Raw genomic sequence first — 22,495 nt, forward strand, 5'->3', positions numbered from 1 at the left:
ATTTCGTATGTTAAAATACGATTTTTACGAGTTGAAATACAGTTTTTACGAGTCAAAACAATGGGTTTGACATGAAAACCTCAGAATTTTGCAACTTGAAAGGAATTCTGCCTCGTCTAATGGACGAACCTGAAAATTTTGGAGGATTATGGGGAAAATTAGTGAACATAAAATTTGGAAACCACGAATTTTGGTTTTGTCAAAATTCAGTATGGTTTATAGATTGTAAATTTTCACTAAAAGAGGAATATATACTTCAATATTCTGTTTATTTATTCAAAGTGATATATATCCACGGTTGTAGGGCAAATTCTCTCGATTAATTCTGAGTCATCACATTGTCATCAACTAGTTGTTTAAGAATGTGATATATTTATATGAGAACAAAATAAGAATAAGATATTTATGAAAGAGTATCAAATAGGTGCCATGCATGCATGTCCATTGAACTAGAAATATAAGTTGAAATGAAGAGATGGATGCGTACCAACCTTGAGATTTTGATACATTGTTTGTGGCCTTTGAGGCGGTACATGTTTGCCAGTTTGGCCAGTCCCTCCTGTTAATGTACTGCTGATGCATCTGAAGAAGCAGCAGCATTAGTCACATATGTAAATTGCAATAAAGTAATCAATTATGATTAAGCATTCCTCATGTAAACTATAAATATATATATACACACACACACACACACAACACACACACATATAACCGTAAGGGAAGAGATCTTTATTTTTTTTTTATAAAAATGGGGATTAGTTGTTGAGTCTACACGATATCAAATTTTAACGATCCGAGTTGTCTATTTTTCAAGTTGCACCTCATAGATCATCCTTACAAAATATTACTCAAATCGAAACTATTTAAGACATCTAATTGGGTTTAAAAAGATTAACGAATACTTTGTTATATAGCAAACAATAAAATTTTATCTTGATAATTAAATAGGCAAATGATTTTAGATTGAATTGAATTTTTGCAAGGATGATCTATGAATTGAGACTTACAAACTAGACGGTTCGGATCGTTGAAATTTGATGTGGAGTAGGCCCCACACCTAGTTCCCATTTTTTGAAAAAAATGGAAATCCCCTTACATAAAAAGCCTATATGTGTGTGTGTTACTCCAACCCAGTATTTGTACAAGCATAGCATTTTCCAGAAAACCCAGCTTTTTACCTAACAAATATCTGATCATCATTTTCTATTTAAAAAATATATATTTTCATAGGAACTGAGTCAAGTTTCTAAAGTATTTTGGAGTATTTTATATTTTAAGAGAAAATTTAATCATTGTATCTTTAACAAAAGTTTAACGGTTAAAAATGTAGAGTAGAAAATACCTCGAAGCATGGTACTAAATTCCAGAGCTGAAATTGGCCAATAAATACATAAATGGTGAATGATTGATAAATTGTATTTTTCGTGATAAGAGCATCCTAGTAAGAAAATGCAAATGTCACATGCAGAAAGGAAATCAAATTTCCATCCACAAGAGATTTAAATGTGGTTATTGCTCCGATGGGAGGGATGCAATTTAACCCTGTAAAAAAATGCCTATTGAAAAATTTCCAGCCAAGAGATATGTATGTATGTCCATATACAGTATCGACTCGAGATGCTATGTAATTTCACACTTCCTGTGTCTTGCATGCAAATATTAGTACGGCCTTTTATCTCTGAAACCGTGACAGAAATAAATGCAAAAAGAGTGGCCTGGATTTTAGTGGGGGTTGGGAGTTTGGAAAGAAGTTCAATATGACCGGGAATACGAGATGGTATATTATGTGTAATTATACAAATTTTTACTATGTACATAAAAATATATGATGTACCATTCGTGTTCCGGTATTAAGGAATTTTTTTTCCAAAGTCTCACGGATCGGTCTTACAGAAACCAGGTGGTGTACTTGGGAATTGAAAAACCCCAGAAATGGAAAAATGTTAAACTACGTATTTGTTATCTTACTTTAATATTATAATTTTTTTTAGCTAAAATATTTTTGAAATTGACATAATTTTTTACTTTAACTTCTGAGATTTGAAATTGATAAAAATGATGCTTGAGTTTGTTTATCATTAATCATTTTGATCATTTTAATCATTCTAAAACATAAAAATAAAAAATTATATTAATCTCAAAAACCATTTTAATTAAAATTCACCTCATTAACTTCGTCGTATATCCCAAAGCCCCTCTTGTTTCCTGGTCTCTTTTAACAAGATAAACTATTTTTTATTGAAATAAAATAAATATATTTGCAGGCGAATTATGCAGAGATTACATGGCAGAGCTGCCTCACCCACCGATAGCTTTCTTTATGGTCAAGGATTCCCACACCTGGCCAAACGACATCTTTGAGGGACACTCGATTTATGAAAAAGATTTCACGTTAGTTTCGACCTTTACGTGAGTGCCTCTCTCACTTGACCATTTTTTATTCATAGGTTAGTTTTCGTTAAAGCAAATTTAAATTATATTATTATTAATTTATTATGAGATTAAATAATTTTTTTTAATAAATAATATTATCTATATTAAAAAAAATAGAAATAAGTTTAATCTCATAGTGGACTAGCAATAATTTGATTCAAATTCACCTTTAGAGATAATCGAACCTAAGACCTCTCACTTATAAGTGAAGAGGAATACCACTAGACTGTAGTACTAAGTGGCAAAAAAAAAAAATGTTCTTCTTACAATTTAAGATTTGTACCAAATTAGTTTAAGCAAATTTAGTTTTTTCATTTTAATGTTCACTATACAATACATACTTGGTTTTAGTGTGTTGTTGTATGCGGCTTTCATTTCTTGTTTTCTAGAACTCAACACTTACCAACTTGGATCCTTACTCTACCATTGTGGGGTCTTTAATTAGGTTTTGTTAGAGTAAAATGTAGAAATATAGAGAATAATCCGAATGATGACTTTGAAGTACGACTTGAATCGTTTTCTTAAAATGTTATTTGTCCCCACTCGAATGAGTTTGCTAAAAGATTCTTGGCAAGTCACTTCCAGGATACAACAAAGTATAAAATATTCGATTAGCAAAACCGAATTGTATTCCCTTAAAAATAAGTAGAAATAAATTGTATGAATGTGATAGAGAGAAAATAAAGTAAGGAATGTAGAAACAAATTTCTGAAAAAAAGTGTGTGAAACATTAGGCCACAATAGATATTTATAAGCATTAAAGCACCTGTTCATCGAGCTCTTTTATTTAAGTTGAAGATACACAAGCCTTTTTAATAATGTTGACCCAAAAAACATGTCTTTTATTTAGAATTTTTAGAAAATAAATATCGTACTCTTCGTCAAAAAGAAAAAAGTATTGAGTTTTCCTTTGTTAGGCAGTTCTTGGCCTTCTTTCGTTTGACTGATATTGCGTAACCGATCAATTATATACACCGCCGTTGTGACAGATGAGACGTGTTGATGGCATGTTTTTAATTGAGTCAGATTAAGGCATATTGATAATCTTGTCTTTCCTTGCTAACTCGTTTACGCTCCGTGAAAAACAAGACAGTTGATTGATCTTGAAAACTTATTAGCCTCCTAACTTCAACCTAGACAAGACATTACTCGAATCAGCTTCAAGTTGTGCGATGACTTGAACTTGTCTTGAAATCTGTAATTCTATCTTGATCATTTTTGTGTGGACTCCTTTTTTTGAAGTTTTTATGTTTTTCACTCTTTGCACAAATATGAACGCTCAATTAGTGTTATAACATTTTGGAAAAAAAAAAAAATTAGTGTTATAACATAACTAGTTTCCAACTTAATTAACTATGCGCAATATCAATAATTAAATTTTCGATTGTCTCATAATTTAGATGCATAATCCATTAATGAGATGAAGAAAATTTGAAATTTGAACACACAAACGCTAGTTAATTATAGGTGGTGTTTTAGTCCATTTAATTACTGCCACTTGGTATTACGGTCTAGTGGTATTCATCTTTACTTATAAGTGAGAGGTTTTAGGTTCGATTCTCACCAAAGACGAATTCGAACCACTTTATTGCTATCACATTGTGAGACTAAGCCCACCCCCTCACCTTTACTGTAAATAATATTGTTTGTTCAAAAAAAAAAAAAAACCATGAATTATTAAAATTCCATGACTAATTTGTTAACTTAAATAACTATTTGCAATAGCAACAAAGCCTGAATTTGTATCAAAGTTGATCAACAAACACTATTTCATCATAGGGTGATCCAACGGTTGGAGATGAATTCCAGACTTGTATTTCACATGACATGTCTGGGATTCAATACTTGGCGTGGATGAAGGTAGACGATGACGGCCAAAGGAGGCTGAGAAACCTCTGTGAATCTTCTCGACCCCCATAATAGTGGATTGCCATGAAAAAGCTACCAACTGGTCTTCTTTTTAAAGAAAAAAAATTATATTTAATATGTTTTAGTATCGTACAATAATTTTGTATTAGCTTTTAACGATGAATTATTAAAATCCATGACTTGTCCCATCAACATATGATTGAGAGATGAATTGCATGGTACATATCATGATAGGAATGAGTAGTAAGGTAAAGGACACAAACACACACAAATCCAACAACAACAACAACAACCACGTGTGATTAATGTGTTTCGTGCATGTTCTACTTACTACTTAAAACTATAAAATTAAAACCAAGTGGTAACAATAATCCAATCCAATCGGACCTTTTTGTTGGGGGATGAAATGAAATTGGGTGTTGTGAATCTACCTGGAAAATTGAGGTGGGATTTGTCTGAAATTCATGGGGAGGAAGAAGACATAAAATCCCAACTAGAAATTAAAGATAATATATAAGAAGATATTATTAACTAATAGAAAATAACAAGACACCCAGAGAGACAGAAGACTGAGACCCCAGTTAGTGTTTTGTTAGAGAAAGAAAGAGACGGGACTAGAAATGTGAGGAAAGGATTCAAACACGACTATACCTGTCCCAAAAACAAAGGCTATTTGTATTTGTGTTTGTATTGTATTGCAACAAATCTTATCCCATCCCATCCATCTCTCTCTCTCTCTCTCTCCGAACCCGCATGCTTATTGGAAAGGGAAGGGATCTGTGGATTTATTTATCCCACCTCCTCCAATCCCCTCTCAAATCCAGGCCGGAATGGCCAAACACCAATAATGCTATCCTGCACGTGATCAAATTACTGTTCTTCTTTACAGCTACATTTCATTTCCCCCGGCCTCCTTCTCTCACAAATATTGAAAAGCAAATTTACCATGGAAGATCGATACATTATACATCCTTCTTGCCCAATGCCTACTATTTTCAATCTCGGTTTTCATTTGTTTAATTTATCGATGATTGTCAACAGCTGATAAATGCGAATTACACATACGTCAACAGCCAACATCTATTAGGGACTATTACGAGTTAAATAAGCCTTCGAAATTGGAATAATTCACTTCGCACTTGAAAACAAATTTCTGTCATATATGTTCTATCCAAACGTCAATGCACGAGCTAGCACTAGAAAAATTTATAATACCACCATTATATAGCATTGATGTTGCCCAATATCCAACCAATTGTAATGACAGTTGTCTTGTGTGTATAAACGATTGTTAATCGTAATTAATACTTGTGTGTTATGCATATGCATGAACGGTTGAGAACTGCCATAATCATTATGAATCAAACTTCTTGCATAAGTAATTTGGAGATAGGACAGACAAACTTGTTTGTTCATTTGAGTTCATGGGTTTATGAGTAGTATTAAACTTATCATCTATTTGTATCATCTCTCTACAAAAGTAGGGTTCATCAAGACATGTGGGCCCCACACCCTCTATTAAAAAGATGATACATGATAAAAATAGCATTTTTTTTTCGTTAACTATCTAGTGTCCTGATACATATGGTGGTGTTGGGGGGGGGGGGGGGGGGGGAGAGAATATCTCAAGTGCCCCATAGATATGGTCTAGAGAACCAAGTGCTAGGCCGGGTTGGCAGTTGGATGGAATTGATGAAGAGCCAGGTGGCTAATTATTACGTCAGAGGTGTCCTACAATTTGATTTGTTTGGGAATGTAGCAATAACATGGGGTGTTTCCAAACAAATAGTAATCCACATTTGCCACAAAGAGATTCATCCAGATACATGCTCTGCCCAATTCAGAAAAAAAAACTATAGTCTTCTTCGTTATAATTTACTTTTACACAACATTGTTATCCATCACACACAAAACCGACCACATTACGGTCATACTCTGTAATAGTCATAGACTTCAATATTATATGTGAAATTCACATACATTAAAGAAGGGGTAGATCCGCCGCATCACTTTTTTTACACAATTTATTTTTTGTGATGCCTACTTTGTCATATGTTTTAATGATCTGAACCGTTTATCTTTTAGAACATCATTAATAGATAATCTTTGCAAAAAATTATACAAATCCAAAATCATCAAGGCATTCATTTGTAGTGAAGAAAATGGACGGATACGGTTCAAAAAAAAAAAAAAAAACCTAAACCCTTAACCCAACGTTCATATGGTTTCAGATTTGGGTGTTTTCGATAGACATGATTTTTTTAAGTTATATATAAAAGGTAAACGATTTAAATCGCTGAAATACATCATAAGGTGAGCCCCACAAAAACTTGTGTAAAAAAAATGATGTTGCGGATCTGTCCGTATTAAATGTTTCTTAAAGAATAACTTAAATGATACATGAATATAAATCCATGTGAAACGATTTAAATCGCTGAAATACATCATAAAGTGAGCCCCATAAAAATTTGTATAAAAAAAATGATGCCACAAATCCATCCGTATTAAATGTTTCTTAAAAAATAACTTAAATGATACATGAATATAAATCCACGTGAAATCATGTGTATTAGACACTACCAACAATACAGTAATTTTGCGTCTTTTAACAGTATTATATTTAAAAATCCTCCTCACTCAAAATCCCAACAAAAAACACACAGAAAGCGGTAGTAGAATATGGGAATTTTACACTGAAAATAATGATTGAGTTTTTCCCTCACGCAAAACCTTAAAGTAGTACTCTTGTACTTACATTTCTCTCACTCTCTCTCTCTCCCCCCCTCTCTCTTTCGCTCTCTCTTATTTCTCTCTCTAACATTGTTGTCAATATCTTGGGGGTAGCTAGCTTCATCAAATACTTCTCCTCAAACCCGTAATCTGCACGCCTATTCCCTCCCCTTCCCTCTCAGCCCCACACTCAATTTCTCCATCTCCATCCCCATCTCTATCTCTCCTTCTCCAAGAAAATGTCCATAAACCACTTCTCCTCAGACCTCTCAGAAACCCAGCGGTGGAATGCCAATTCTAACCCCCACCGACAAGAAGACCCCTCAAGACACCCACAAAGCAGAACCCATTTCATCCCCCAATTTTATCAAGACACCCACCACCCCAGTCACGCCCACCACAGTTTCCAACCCTGGCAGCTCAACTCCCAAGACCCCACCACACCCATGTCCCCCACCCATTTCCATACCCCCACCGCCACCCTCAATTTCAACCTCAACCACCACGACGCCGTCGACCCCAACGAATCAGACCAACTCCAGTCCCCGCCGCCGCATCACCGCGTCAACTCTGGCGACTCCGACGACGAAAAAGAGCCCATGTTCGAGAAGCCCTTGACCCCGAGCGACGTCGGCAAGCTGAACCGCCTTGTGATTCCCAAGCAGCACGCAGAGAAGTACTTCCCGCTCGGCAGCGGCGACTCGGGCCTCCTGCTGAGTTTCGAGGACGAGTCCGGGAAGTCGTGGCGGTTCCGCTACTCCTACTGGAACAGCAGCCAGAGCTACGTCCTCACCAAGGGCTGGAGCCGTTACGTCAAGGAAAAGCGCCTCAACGCCGGCGACGTCGTTTTGTTCGAGCGGCGCCGGGCCAACACGGATCGACTCTCCATCGGCTGGAGACGCCGCAACGCGGTCCCGGCGCACGATAGTGGGGCTGGAGGGGTTGAGAGTAGCAGTGGCGGGGTTGGAGGGAATAGTAGTGGTGGTGGCGGGGGTTGGACCAGGATGTTCTATTCTGCGCCGCATCACGGCTCGTCTTATCCTGCGCACCAGTATCATCATAGTGTGGCGCCATACCCACCTGACTGTCTACATGCAGCAGGTAATTTATATTCTTTTAATTTAATTTTTAATTACTTTGTAAAAACATAAATATAAACGTTTTTAATTCTTGCTTATACGCACGTGAAAGTGCGTGAAAAACACATTCCTATTACTTGGGAAAAATGTGCTTTAGGGTTTAGATTCTAATTGAATTGTGTTTATGTGTGATAGAAATAATATTGAGGAAAAATAAATCGAACTTAGGATCTCGAGTTCAGGAATAAATTGAATTTAGTTGTATCAGTCGACCATGATACACTAGAGACATGTGACCGAAACAAATAACCAAGTACATTGGTCTTTTGTATAATTAGGGTGAGAAATTGGGGGTATGTATTTAATTTCATGCATGTTTTGTAATAATTGTATTATTGTTTCAGGGTCCCGTGTTCAAAATATGAACCAAACAGCGTCAGTTGGGAACTCGAAGATACTGAGACTATTTGGAGTGAACTTGGAGTACCAGCAGCAGGCAGCTGAGCACCACGAGTCGGAACCATCGACCTCAGATGGCTCGTCGTCGAAACTGTCTATGTCGAGCCAGGGTCCGACTCACGGCCAGCAGCAAATGTACCCTCGTGCTGCTTATAATTATGCCGACCAACGCAGGGTACGTAAACCCCCTAAAGTATCATTACCGTAATAATCATATTATAATTATGTGTATTATTATATGAGTATATTATGCTGTTGCATTTCCTTTTGCCCTTTTTAAAACCGCCATTTTGTTTCCTCTCACGAGTCACGAGACAGATTATTTAAGAGCAAATGAGTAAATTATATGGTCTCCTTTCTTCCCAACAAAACGATTGATTAACTTAATCGGTATGATTAGTGAATCTCTAATACGAATATCAATCTGATTGTTATAATGAGTATCATATCAATCAACTACAGAATCCTATGTTATGCCATGTGATATCTATGTGGGTAGGAAGTCGAACATGTTTGGACATTGTTTTCCAAAAATGACAACTTTTCAGCCTACAGTTGAGCCAAAACAAAGGTTGGACCCAACCCATCTTTTTACCAAATTAATTAAGCTCAGTTTTTGGCTTTGAGTTGATTTTCTTCTGAATTTTTTATTAAAAAAAAAAAAAAAAAAAAAAAACGCCACCATTGCAGAGCACGAGGGCAGCTTTTGTGGACTGGACTGGTGTGTTCATAGCATTCATGGAGCTTCCTTTTTTCCTATATCTATGTTAAGCCACATACACAAAATAGTTGTTATGCCATGTGGTATATTTCTAGGCACCGACTCCTTTTAAGGGCGGTCTCCTGTGGACTATTTGTTAGCTGTTATATGATCTTTGATTTTTAGTAATTTTTATAAGGGAGACTTTGGATGCGGTTCCTATCTATGAATATTCTTTGACTGAAACCTTGTTGGTTTTTAATTTTTGATCCAAGTCCCTGAAATTAATGTGATAATTTATTTCTATGTACGTTACTATATTTTTTAAATTAAAAATTGAAATTTATAGTTGTTTATATTAATGAGATTTTAAATAAAAACCATAGTTTGTGGGATTAAAAATATAAATATACTATTGTGTGTGTGTGTATATATAAACATGGGTACATTAATCAAAATTAACCAAAAAATTATTGTATCAAAACATGGGTACATTCTTCAAAATAAAAAAAAAGATATTAGGCTTAATAAAATTAGTAAATTTCTTCGATTAAACTTAACATGGATATATTCTCAAATCAAAGAAAAAAGAATGTACCCATATAAGTTTAAAAATGGATTAGGAAAAAAATTGAATAAGTTTTATATTAAAAAAAAGGTACATTTTACATATAACAAATTGGTATATTTAAGAATGAGTACATTTTAAGATAAAAAATTTAAAAAAAAATTACATGAATGGTACATATAATTAGCATGGGTACATTTAGCAAAATTAAAAATGGGTACATATAAATAAAAAAAAATATGGGTACAAATACAAATAAAACTTTATAAAATATGGGCACAAAAAGTAAAACTAAAAAGAATATGGGTACAAATTAAAACTAAAAAGAAAATTGGTACAAATTAAAAAAGGGTTGCAAATTAAAAATGGGTACAAACTAAAAATAAAAATATATGATAAAAAATTTAGCCATAAATATAAATATACTAATTGTAACAGTTTTAACATTAAATGAATATATTTAGAAATAAAAAATATTTATTATTGAAATAATTAATGATGTTATTAATAACAAGGACCTTGATCAAAAATTGAAAAGGAATAAGGTCTTAATCAATGGAGTAGCAAAAGGAAGGATGAGAACCTAATTTCTCCTTTTCCTAAAGAAAACATAGGTAAGAATACTTCGACTACGTTACCTCTTACCTCTCTCTACCGTTTCTTTCACAAAACATAGGTGCTCCTGTATTTTGTTCTTACTTGACTTCATGTTGTTCGGGAGCATTCTTGCTCACCACCAGAAACTATGGTCTATGATCACTCTACACCTAAACATCTGTCACGTGTCTTTTCACTTAACTTTGATTAATTTTTTTTCAAAATTGAAAAAGTAACATTTAATGTGAAAGTTAACCAGAGTTAGATAAAATAATACGAATTAGATAATTAGGTGTATATGGTAAACATATACGATAGTTATGATGGTGAACAATAATGCTTCCTATGTTGGTCTTTAATAGCTAGGACAGTTCAGATAATTAAGTGTATGGTAAACATATCAGATAATTAGACTCTACTAAGAGCTACTATAATAGGACGGCTCTAAAAAGTTTCTCTTATTCTCTAGGGTTTGGTTTTTTTAGTTTTTTCTTCTTCTTATGATTCATTTTCCTTAGGGTTGAGCATTCAATTATTTTAAGTTTCTCTTATTTCTCTAGGGTTTGGTTTGTTAGTTCTTTGTTTCTTATGATTCATTTACCTTAGGGTTGAGCATTCAATTATTTTTGCAATATTTGGAAAATCTTTTCCTACCGTTTCCATGTTACATAATTAGTAGTCTAAGTTAAGGATGGTGGTTCCCACACTCTTTTTTACTTCTACACATCCCTTTCAATTTTCGATTGTTGGATCGAATGAATTAAAAAAGATCATACGGTCAGAATTACTAAAGAGTGTGTAAAGATAAAAATAAAAAATAAAAAAATAATGTGTGAATAGCATCACCTTAAATTAATAGTGTGAGATTTTTATTTTTTTTTGGTTGAAAAAAAAAGTAGTGTGAGATATCATAACTTGTACCAAACACTTCAGATTACAGATTGCACAAATCTTTAGTGGCAATTATTTAATTCTAAGCCGCCCAAATATTAATTGATGGTTTTGATGTTGAAGTTATAGTAGGCAGCAGTAGGCTTCTTTTAGGCTCGAAAAAGGATAAATTTTTTAATGTACTCAGAATACTAGCACATATATCATATGTCGACGTACCACTCTATATTTCAAATAAATTGAAAAATTTCTTCAAAAAACTTGTGTTAATTAATCCATGGGATACAGGTGATTTTCAAAACCCTAGAAATGAAAAAATGAAATTAAAGAAAGCAACGAGTTTGCCATTAGCACAAGGGTTTAGGGATTTGTGCTTATTCACTGTACGAATCTCAAAATTCAAACTTATGTAGTGGTGATAAATAAGGTGGTGAACATACACCACACTAAATGGTGGTGAACAAAAATACTCCCATTTATAAATGCATTTAGTATACGACTTTCATAAATAATGTGTTCATTTTCAAATTATTGTTGGCCTATTAAGTGATTGAAGTCCCACCTTCGTTGATCGAAAAGAAAAAAAGGGAGAGCACTGATTTTCACAAAGAAAATTGCTTAATAAACTCTAAAATATAAAATTTTCTGACACCTCATGTTTTTATACAAGTCTAGTTTATAAAAAGTCTCCTTGTACCATTTATCTTTCACAAATGCAATTGATTGATTTGTGTGTGTTTGTGTAACAGGAATTCACTGGTTTCTCTGGAGATGTCAACCCCATGAGATCAAATCGCCGAGGATAAAGATCTGCCGATGTGACGTCCTCCTTGATTGATTGACTTCAAATATTTTTATTTTTATTTTTAAAACACACCACTTGGGAAAAAAGGAAAGAAAAAAAAAATCCCCTATATTAATATTCAGTGCCCACAAGAAGAAAGAAAGAAAAAAGAGGGTACACATGGAATATAGTATCAGAAAAAATCCCAGATTTTCAGGTCAAGTCTGGGACAATGCAGGAAGAAGAGGTGAGGGGGAACCAAAAGGACGGTGCTGCAGGTAACGGGGGTGGAGAGAGAAGCTGGTGGGGTATGCTTAGAAAAAGTAGCTGGGGAGTGAAGTCATCGTTGTTTCTCCTTCCGTGGAAAATGGGAAATTTGGTTGGAGGAACCTGATATGTTAATTTAGTATTTGCCAGCACTGTTGAGATTCTGCCCGAAGATTTTTGATAAATAACAATGGAAGGGAAGGAGGGTATCGGATATGGTGGTCGTGATGGAAACCGGGTGGGTGTATGGGTGGGTGGGTGGGTGGGGAAGTGAGTTCAGTGGGTGCGAGTTGAACAGATGGATGGGTGACAGCAAAGCCCGGTGTCTTTCATTTGGTACTGGAGAGAGAGAGAGCTCTCTCCAATGATATCGAACACTATACTCTCCTAAATTTCTAGTTTAACCTTTTTGTTACAGCTAGTCGTTTCATTTTATGATTAATCCCATGTAGCTAGCTAGTTAAGCTCTTCTTTTGGATGTTGTAAACACTCTACTTCTAGAATTTGAATAGTAATGACAAGTTTACAAAATTTTTCCTTATTGAGATTGAGTAGGACCTAACAAACGTGTTGTGTACGTCACGTTCGTGTCGTTTTTGTATCATACTCGTTATCTTAATATGTCATGTTGTGTCAAACCCGGTCCGATATGTTAACGGGTTTTTAACAAGTGAGCTGATAACAACTCAATTCGTTAACGAGTCGTGTCATGTCGTGTTGGGTTAATGGGTCATGTCAAAAATTGTCATGCTTAATGTCTAGACCTGGCAAACTATATCTTATCGGGTTCTTAACAAGTGATCCGATAAAGATCCAACTCGTTAACAGATGGCCTCGATAACAAATCGACTCGTTAACAAATTGACCTGAAGCAATTATTTTGGTGCCATTTTGTGTCGGATTAATGGATTGTGCAAGAAATTGATAGGTCTAAGACTGAGTTCCACTTGTGTAACGTGTTAATTTGAAATGATAGTGTTTTAAAATATTGTATATCCGAGTTTATGTATCGACCCATATATAGTATTTACACTAAAAAAAATGCATGACGACTTAGAAGTTATGGCGACCGTAAGAATTGAATTGTTTCTTTTTTTATTGGCAATCAACATATCATTTGGTTTGGTTGATTTGCAATTAGGTACATGGACTCCTTTATTTATTTTGATCATTTGATTACATGACATGTTTCCTTGGGGGTATGAGCTCGAACTCTTTAGAGAGCCTATGCAAGGAAACACTCCCTTATTCATATGGCACTTGTCATGTAATTAATCATATATCCGATATACACACTCAAGTATTTTCTCTACTTAGATAACATGCGTAAAAATACTCACAATATAGTTTTATCAAGTACTAAACGATATAGTTTTATCAAGTACTAAAGTTATGAGTTAACTAAACATAGTATTGTCAATATTTTAGGAAGACAAACTGATCTATGGTAGGGAAGAGAGGGTTTGATTATCAATATTTTCCACCAACTTACAGTTTCCGGCCTGCAGAACATGGCATGGTAGGGCAAAACAAAAATTCTTAGTCATCAAGTACATGAATCATATTTAATTAGTTTTTCAAAAATAAAATTCTTGTTTTCTTCAACAAGTAATCTGCACAAATGGCTCATGAATTACTCGGAAAAAAAAAATTAAATAAACAGAAGTCATTCCTTACCGCCAATGACCCGAAAAAGTATGTGTCACACTCGAGAGAGCTGGGGCAAGACAATAATTCTAGGTCATCCATCATCAGATCTGATTTTTTCAGCAACTTCAACCTCTGTTACATGAATTTTGCAGACCATCACCATCACCTGGATAATGGGTCAGGAATCCCAATGCCACTACAATACTGCTTGATACGATTAAAACCACCATTGCAGTTTGCTCAGATGTCAACTCAGACATCCCAATGCCTGCCCTAATATGACAAATTTTGAGTCACCAAACCAAAAACGAAAAAATAACCCATCAAATCGATTGTTTTTGATCCACTGATTACACGAACACATTGATTTCAGTGCAAAAAGACTCAACTAGGCCATCTAATCTAATAGCATTTTCAAGAGTAAAAATTTAGGCAGATTGAGAATTCGAATTTTGAAGGTCCAAACGGTCAAGGTCAAAGTATTTTAGATCAAAATAGAGTGCAAAACACGAAAAATAAATAAATAAATAAATATATTCATTAAGACATTTCGTCGAATATTTGGTGGGTTTTGCTATCATCAATTGAATATCTTTTCTCACCATCCTCATAGTGTATGAGACAAATGTATGCATTTTGTTTAGGGTTGTATTCTATAGTTACGATTCTACTATATATGTCTTTTCATTCTATCGAAAATTGATTTTACGGTATTCTGGTGGCAACATGCTATGGGATGGTGGTCCCGCTTATGGGGTCAAATCAATACGTTCTAAGAAGAAATATTTGAATAATCTCATCGATATCATCGATTTCATAAGTATCATACCATATTTGAACATTTAGCGATCTCAGATGTGTCAATATCAATGGTGACTCATTATTTTGATGAATTATTTCTTCAGACAAAAGAAGATTATGTAAACACTAACTAGTTTATTTAGATCGGGAAAATTGTACGATTTTTTGAAACCATGTGCTATGGCTCGAATCCATAGTCAATCCTACTTTCAAGAAAATGGATAGTAATAAAAAGTAAAAAAAGTAAAAAGAAAGAATAGGATCATAAAATAATCATGAAAATTTGAGCGTTTACGTGTTGTATCAGAGAACCCAATGAGATTCATGTTGCAGACATGCCAAAGCAATATGTTGAGTGATATTGAGAGAATTTGTCAAATGTTATCGACGTAACCTATCGAAATATGCCTAGGAGGTATTGCATGAAACACTTAGTGGACACAAAAGGACCCATACGCAACATTCAAAGAGTCATCGAAAAACCTTTAAATGTATATTTCCCACTCCGAGTGGTCATGGGACCACCTTGGTCCCAATGCACATTAGTCTGATGAAAAATGTCAAATAAGTAGAGAAACCAATATTTTATACTGTTAAAGGAAGTAAATGAGCTTTTGTTCATGATTTCCCTCTCAATTGAATAAAAGAGTTCACTAATATGTTCTAACAATAATTTTGGAATCCAACTAGAACAATAGTGGCGTTCTTCTGTTTTTCTAATGGAAAATCTCAAGTTTCGTTCACATGAGTAATAACATTATGTTAAGTTTAATATCTATTTATAATTAGCTTGTTATGTAATTTAACTCAAATTTCTTATCTCCTAAAGTAGAATATCGTTGTATAAAAAGAAATGGCCTTACACTATAACAATAGTACTAGATAATTGACACTACATTTGCTATAGTCCATAACAAGGGCTCATCCAATAGTTAGAAAAGAGCAACGTTAGGAAGACTAACTATTTAGACTAAATTTTGTAAACCGTACGATGTGGTTGTTGATGATTGGATTACTACTTAAGTGTGGATTAACATGCTTATTTTCTATTAGTGACATATGATCACATGGTTTGCATTTGATCTAAAAAGTTGATCTACCAAGTATTACTTTTTAGATAACATCCTTTCTACTAATCGATGGATCGGAGCCTGTCGAGCGACTGGTTAGTGCTACTTTAATTCAAATATATGTAGTTTGATACTCCATATATAGTATAAAAAACACTTCACAACCATGTTCTAAAAGCTAGATATTGAATTCAATGGAAGAGACATATTCCACATTAAATTTTCTTTTAGAAATTTTTGAATGGTTGTCAAACCATTTTAGAAATGAAAATTCAATTAAACCTCTGTAAATAGTGGACAAATTTTGAAATTCGATTGGCTTACTTTCCTACAAGATCACATTTAGAAGTGCTAATACAAATAAACTTTCTATTCCCTCCGCAATCCACGTCATTGGATTAAAACCAAAGCGCCAAGAACAAAATTCTGCAACTTTTGTTCTTAGTTTATACTTGAGTGTTCTTGTTATTCTTTGAGTATTGAAGTTTGTATTAGGAGTGAATAACTTTGACAAATTAACGTAGTCTTCATCCAAACGTCTAATTCGTAACTCTCTTTTGCACATAAATTGTGAGGATGAATTAAATCTAAAAGACAAGGTTATGTGCCTTGAAATAATCTTTTATCCTTCTCGGCTATCACTCATTAGCTTTAAATATCCAACATTTTTATATAGCATTATGCAAGGGTTTAATTATCTGATGATTCTCAATATATCCAATACCAATATGTGATCAGAATTCAAAAGTTTGCGTACGATCTGTTCTTTTAGTCGGTAGAGACCCATATCTTATATTATATGCTACTATTCAGGACTGTCTTTTACTCATGCACGTACAAATCCAACAACCTACCGTTCAGGACACTAGAACGACCACAATCTCAACTGATCGAAACCCCCATGTTAATCTCTTTCGACAAACCTTAATCTGATTACCTGTTAATGTCAATTAGTAAGTGCTGGCCAACAACCTTAATCTAATTACCTGGTAATGCGTCTGATACAAGTTGCAAAATATGTCAGACAAATAGTGGAACCATTTAGGTTAAGAACTTTCATATGATAATTGTGAGGGCCCATGAGGATGGAGAGTGATAACCCTAAACCATTGACCTTCTCAAACATCTCCAGGAGATGGAGGAGAAGATGGAAAGAGTCCAACGCATGTTGGCGTAGTAGTGGCTCACTACTCAGCTCATGATCTTTCTCCCTCTCTCTCTGCAAGTGGTGGGGAAGCTTTAGGGTCCCCAGAATCCAGATGTATATTGTGTCTAGCTATTATGATTGAAGTTGAACTCCAACTCAGTGCATGACCAATCGAAGGAATGAAGGGACGCTTCCTGTATATTTACTATATAGTTTGTCGTGCCAGAGAGCCAGATCGAATATAATCATGCATTTGGTTTGACATATTTAGATATCACCAAGTACAGTACAGAAACACCATGTGAGTCTTTTTCTTCATAATATTCCCACTGAGCCTTTCCTTTATCTTAACATGTATGACAACAGGCTTTCAATATCATTGCTTTTGACCCTTGGGGGCTTAGAGTCAACCTCACCCCTCACCTAGCTCACTTATTTTGTACCAGCCATATGAAAGAGCTTCATTTTGTGACTTCAACCCCTGTGTGTAATGTGAGTGTGTATGCTTACCGTTCTATTGTAGCAAGAAATAGACGATAGGATCCTCGTAGATTCATGTAATTACGGTATAGGACCCTTGTATTCTAAAGCAAAAAATAGAAAAAGAGTGAAATATATACGGTCGAGCTGCTATATTGTGAATACATGATCCTTGTGATAGTCATTTACCTATCATATTTTTGCTACAATCAAAAGGAATCCCGGCTAAGAAGCTCGTCATCCTTCTATGAATCATCTTCATTGAGGGATCTATCAAATAATCTTATTTGAGGGACACTTATGAGACCCACTCTTTAACTTTTTCAGTGAAGTGAGCTATTTTTATTTTAACTCATCATTCATAGAGTATCCAAGCAAAAATTTAGACAAATCCAAAATCATAATGATATTCAATTGTAACGAAGAAAATAGACGAATGTTGTGTTTCAAAGAAACATTAAAACGACAACCATTAATCCAACAATCATATGGTTTCTTATTTGGCTATTTTTAGTATAGATGAGCTTTGAGGGAAGACTTAGAAGATATATGTCATTGGATCGTTGGAAAACAATGTGGAGTAGGCCACACAAGGGTGATTTTTTTGTAGAGATGATATTTGAAGAAAGACCTAGTAGATAAACAGTTGAATCATTGAAATGTAATATGGAGTGAGCCCTACAAAAGTGTCTCTCAAATGAACTTATTTAAGTGATCCTCAACTAAAGCTCACTATATATATAGTAGATTTGATATCCAATCGATGCCAACATATATTTAATCATTTTGGGTATAATTCATATTATTATGAGTAACAAATCAATTAAGGGTATTACCTAGTTGTAGGGGTACGAGAAGGAATAAAGACGTGATTGAGTGACTGTGGGATAAACAACCAACCTTATGTTTATCTCATACATTCATTTTTCAGTATGCCGTATACCCAAAACCAATGAGACCGACCCATTTATTCATCCTTTAGTTTCCTTACAAATCCATTAATCATGCCCTAAAACAAAACCACTGCCGGTCAGGGATTGTGAATCTTGGAACTGTACTGTTTGATGATCTTCTCCATATTATATGCAGGTCAGTTTCAGTGCTTTAGCCATAAATCGATTATTCCAGTTGTACTGTGCTTAAAGTAGTATTGATGTCCTTCCATTTTATGTCCGAAACCCAATTAAGTTGTCCGCCATATGCAAATATTTTCAAAGAAAAAAAACAAGCAACAAATGCCATTGTGTTTATCTGGTTCAGTCTTATTCAAATATTTATCAGATGGCTTTACTCGAGATTCACTTCAGCAGAGATTATATCAAGGACAATAATGGTATCATATGTGTAAGCAGAATTGGGGACATATATATGTTGAGGAATCGTCCAGGCTGGATCAGACATTCCTATTCAAACCAAATAATCTGGTCAGATCTAGATATATAGCACATAAACCTGCATACAAGTTACTGCAGACTGTGCTCCTGGGAGTACCATATAGCAATCATACTATAATTTCGTACACGTACATAGATTCTTAGATTAGAGAGAATCTCCAAGGACAAAGCAAATGTTTGAGGTAAATTGGTGTCATTTGATTTGAAGATCTATTGCCTTCAACATTGCACCGATTAAAAACCTGTCACGGACAAGGGATACTGAGGCAAATAGTTAGCCAAATGCCCTAGGCATCACTTTTCTAGTGAAGTGTTGTCATGTTGTTGATATTGACACTATCGATACTTTGATATTATTAGCAATATGCTCGCGATTGTTGATTTGTCAATGATAGCTTAAAAGTGCAGTTAACTTAACCAAATTAAAAATGAAATCAATAAATATTGACAAACTATACATAGAATTACTGGCAAGCTCAATAATAACAACATATATAAATTATATATGCATATAGATTACTTAAATTCAAGGGTATACAAATGTACAGTGACATGACAAATTCTCTTACATTAAGAAACAATAATAAAACCTTATCCTACTAAGTGATTAGCAATATGAATGTGGTTAGTATTTTTCCATGAGGATATGGATACGGAGATTTATATGTAAGTTTCTGAAGAATTACATTGACTGGTTCGAATAGATCTAGACCACAGAACACGCTCTCAACTCCTTTGAGGGTTCACTTTACAGATTGAAGCAATCTGTGTTGATGTGGTATACTTGTTTAAGTGATTATTTGATTAGTCAGGGATATGAATAAACTATGCCCTTTCATGTTAAATTAAGAAGTTATACTCCGAATTGCTAGAGTTGCAATTTATGTCAATCACATGAATCTCACTAAGACTCTATAAGAGCTTGAGAAAACTACCTCGCACTTGAAGATGAAATTTGAGATAAAAGATCCAGGTGTTAACACTCAGAATTTGCAAGTCAAACCGAGACGAATCCAGATGGACACTCGCATATCTTAAACTTAACAAACAAAGATATTTAACCCTTGGTGGGCTTAGGATGTGGACTGAGAATGACATGGGCACAATGTAAGTGGTTCACCCTACAAAATATAGGCCACGTTCACTATGTTGCATGAGTTCTATTGATTGTAAGATTAAAAATAGCGCTCAGCTAGTACATCAATTTCTCTATCCCTAATCATCTGGCCCCGACATTGGGGGTTTTTACCCCTTTGTATAGGCCTTCGGTGAACCCCTGTTCCTTAGGCCATTCCCAGTGAGCATTTAATGTGCCATTACGTAAGCTAGCCTATTGACACTTTTTCACCTACCAACCCGACATTCGTTGGTGAAATGATGGTTGTCCAATCAAGTGCACGCCTGGCCAACATAAAGTAGCATATTTCTCTCTGTCGGCCTCGATTACTCAACCTAATTTGTCTGAGCGCCGCCTTGACCACTTTGTGTCCCATCCTGAGTTCCTACTATTGACTTCGAGTCATCAAATGGTTTGAATGACATCTGAGTAGACCTTTCCCTGAAGAATTGTGCCACAGAGCTATCAGCCTGCCCATGTGCTCTTGTCGGTCGGTATTCAATGCCCAACCTGGTTGGTCGGCATTTACGCGCTCAGACATATTCCTTTCCAAGCTTCCCAAACCTTGGGCATCCTTGGTTTCTTGGGCTTCGTAGGGCCTTTTTTCCAATTTGATACTTCCTTGTGGGCCTAAAAATGCCCAACATTAACACTTGGAAAAACTCATTTATGTCCTGACCTAAAGGTCAAACATTATTTTGACTGTATTATGGTTCACATATCAAACTCCTTTTGAGTATACCTATGATCATCCATATGCTAGATGCATATGAGACCCTTGAAGAGGTTGTGGAATTTGAGTTCTATATCTAAGTTCAACTTTGTACTTTGGTGTACATAGCTCATTGTATCAGACATGACATATCATTATCTGTTGGTAAAGAAACAACATTGTGCCTACAACTCGCTACTGAATTGGCATTAAAGACGTTTTTTGGCTACTCTGAAGGTACAACGAAGTTGGGCTTATCCATACGCACGTCGAGTGGATCCAACCCCCTGATCCTCAGAATGATGTATGCCTAGTTTATTATGCTAATGCTAGTTACTTATCAAACTCGCACAAGGAATGTTCCCAAATGGTTAAGTCTTTATCGTTAGGGATACCACGTCTTAGAGGTCTAAGATATAGACCTTAATTACAAAATCTTTGAATCATTTCAAGGCTCACCTCACCTCACTATGGCACACGTGAGAGACATAGTCGAGCGCTCTTTTTGAGTATATTCGAAATACCTGCTATTTTTCATCTATTGTTGAGTCCCAACTACAATCCATGAAGATAATGCCACATGTATTGACTAGACGAAGACATGATACATCAACAAAGCCAACGTCAAGTGTATTACGCCTCATCACATCAACAAAGCATCATTGAAGTCAAACAATCCGATCCCATGACAACCTTGTCGACCTCTTCATGGAGTCACCGCTGAAGTCAACCTTCCAAAAGTTTGTCTTAGGAATTGGTATGCGTAATTATCCGGCCATTTACGATGCTTGTAGTTCTCATTTGAAAGTTTTTTCATACTCAGGAAGAGTATCCAGAAGCATACTCACTTGACCTTAATTTGCTCTTCTTCCCTACTATTAGGAGCATTTTTCCACTAGGTTTTTGCTACCTGATAGCTTTTAACGAGACACTTGTCCTGGATCATACCCTTGTGTGCTTTTTAGTTGCATCCTGAAGCCATTTAGTATTGACTTAATGCAATTTCTCACTTTCCTATTTAAACTATGAATTTTTATCACACCTTGGGTTTTTAATAGCAAGTTTTTGTGTATTTTATTACCTGTGCATTCTTCCGTATGTTTTGAGACTCGCATTCGCTCATTATGCCAACTAGGTGAGATGTCTTCATCAACTATTTCTACATGATTACATGAAGACATGATGCACCATTATTTGTGTATTTCCACACTCAAAAGGGAGTTTTGCAATCCTAATTTAATTAAGAATGTGATTGTGTAAATGGTTTTAAAATACGTTAGGCACTAGTCAGGCAACAAGCTGGGGCCTAGCGCCTAAGCAGGGTCTAGGTGGGCGCCTAGGCAGACTAGGCGGATTTAAATAAATTTGTTATATATTATATGAATATAATTAATTATTTTTTTTATGTACACAATATGATGGCCTAAGAGAAAAAAATTATCCAAATAATTCAGATGACATATATATATTATAATATATATCTAAACTTTTATAAGATAAAAGCCCACTTAGTGGGTGGTTGGATAATTAAAATCTATTGACCCATGCACTCCACCTCTCACATTACCTAAGGTAGAGCCCAAATAAAGTAAAATACCCTTCCTATTAAGTCTATTCGGTTATTCTTCTTCCTTGGCCCTTCAGAACCACAAAGTGAAATTGCAGCTTGCGCCGCCACGATTGAAATGTCAAATACCCCTCTCTCTCTCTGCACGTACTCTCTATTCCCTCATTTGCTCACAGACGG

General features: G+C 35.0%; 1 protein-coding gene across 1 annotated transcript; it reads left to right on the forward strand.

Annotated features, from left to right (window-relative positions):
* The first annotated feature begins 7,104 nt into the window (after positions 1-7,104).
* On the forward strand, positions 7,105-12,918 carry LOC137746278 (B3 domain-containing protein At2g36080-like). Its single transcript, XM_068486352.2, has 3 exons — positions 7,105-8,133; positions 8,516-8,745; positions 12,076-12,918. The coding sequence occupies exons 1-3, from the start codon at positions 7,272-7,274 to the stop codon at positions 12,130-12,132; spliced, it is 1,149 nt and encodes a 382-aa protein (XP_068342453.2). The 5' UTR covers positions 7,105-7,271; the 3' UTR covers positions 12,133-12,918.
* Positions 12,919-22,495: the final 9,577 nt, after the last annotated feature.

This window comes from Pyrus communis, chromosome 12 (assembly GCF_041283825.1).
Source record: "Pyrus communis isolate YQ-2024b chromosome 12, ASM4128382v1, whole genome shotgun sequence".
Classification (NCBI taxonomy): Eukaryota; Viridiplantae; Streptophyta; class Magnoliopsida; order Rosales; family Rosaceae; genus Pyrus; species Pyrus communis.

Bases quoted from the DNA above. Each gene is read 5' to 3' on its own strand.
- LOC137746278 (XM_068486352.2), top strand. From the start codon at position 7,272: ATGTCCATAAACCACTTCTCCTCAGACCTCTCAGAAACCCAGCGGTGG. The intron at 8,134-8,515 runs GTAATTTATATT...TTATTGTTTCAG, and splicing joins TGACTGTCTACATGCAGCAG to GGTCCCGTGTTCAAAATATG. The intron at 8,746-12,075 runs GTACGTAAACCC...TTTGTGTAACAG, and splicing joins ATTATGCCGACCAACGCAGG to GAATTCACTGGTTTCTCTGG.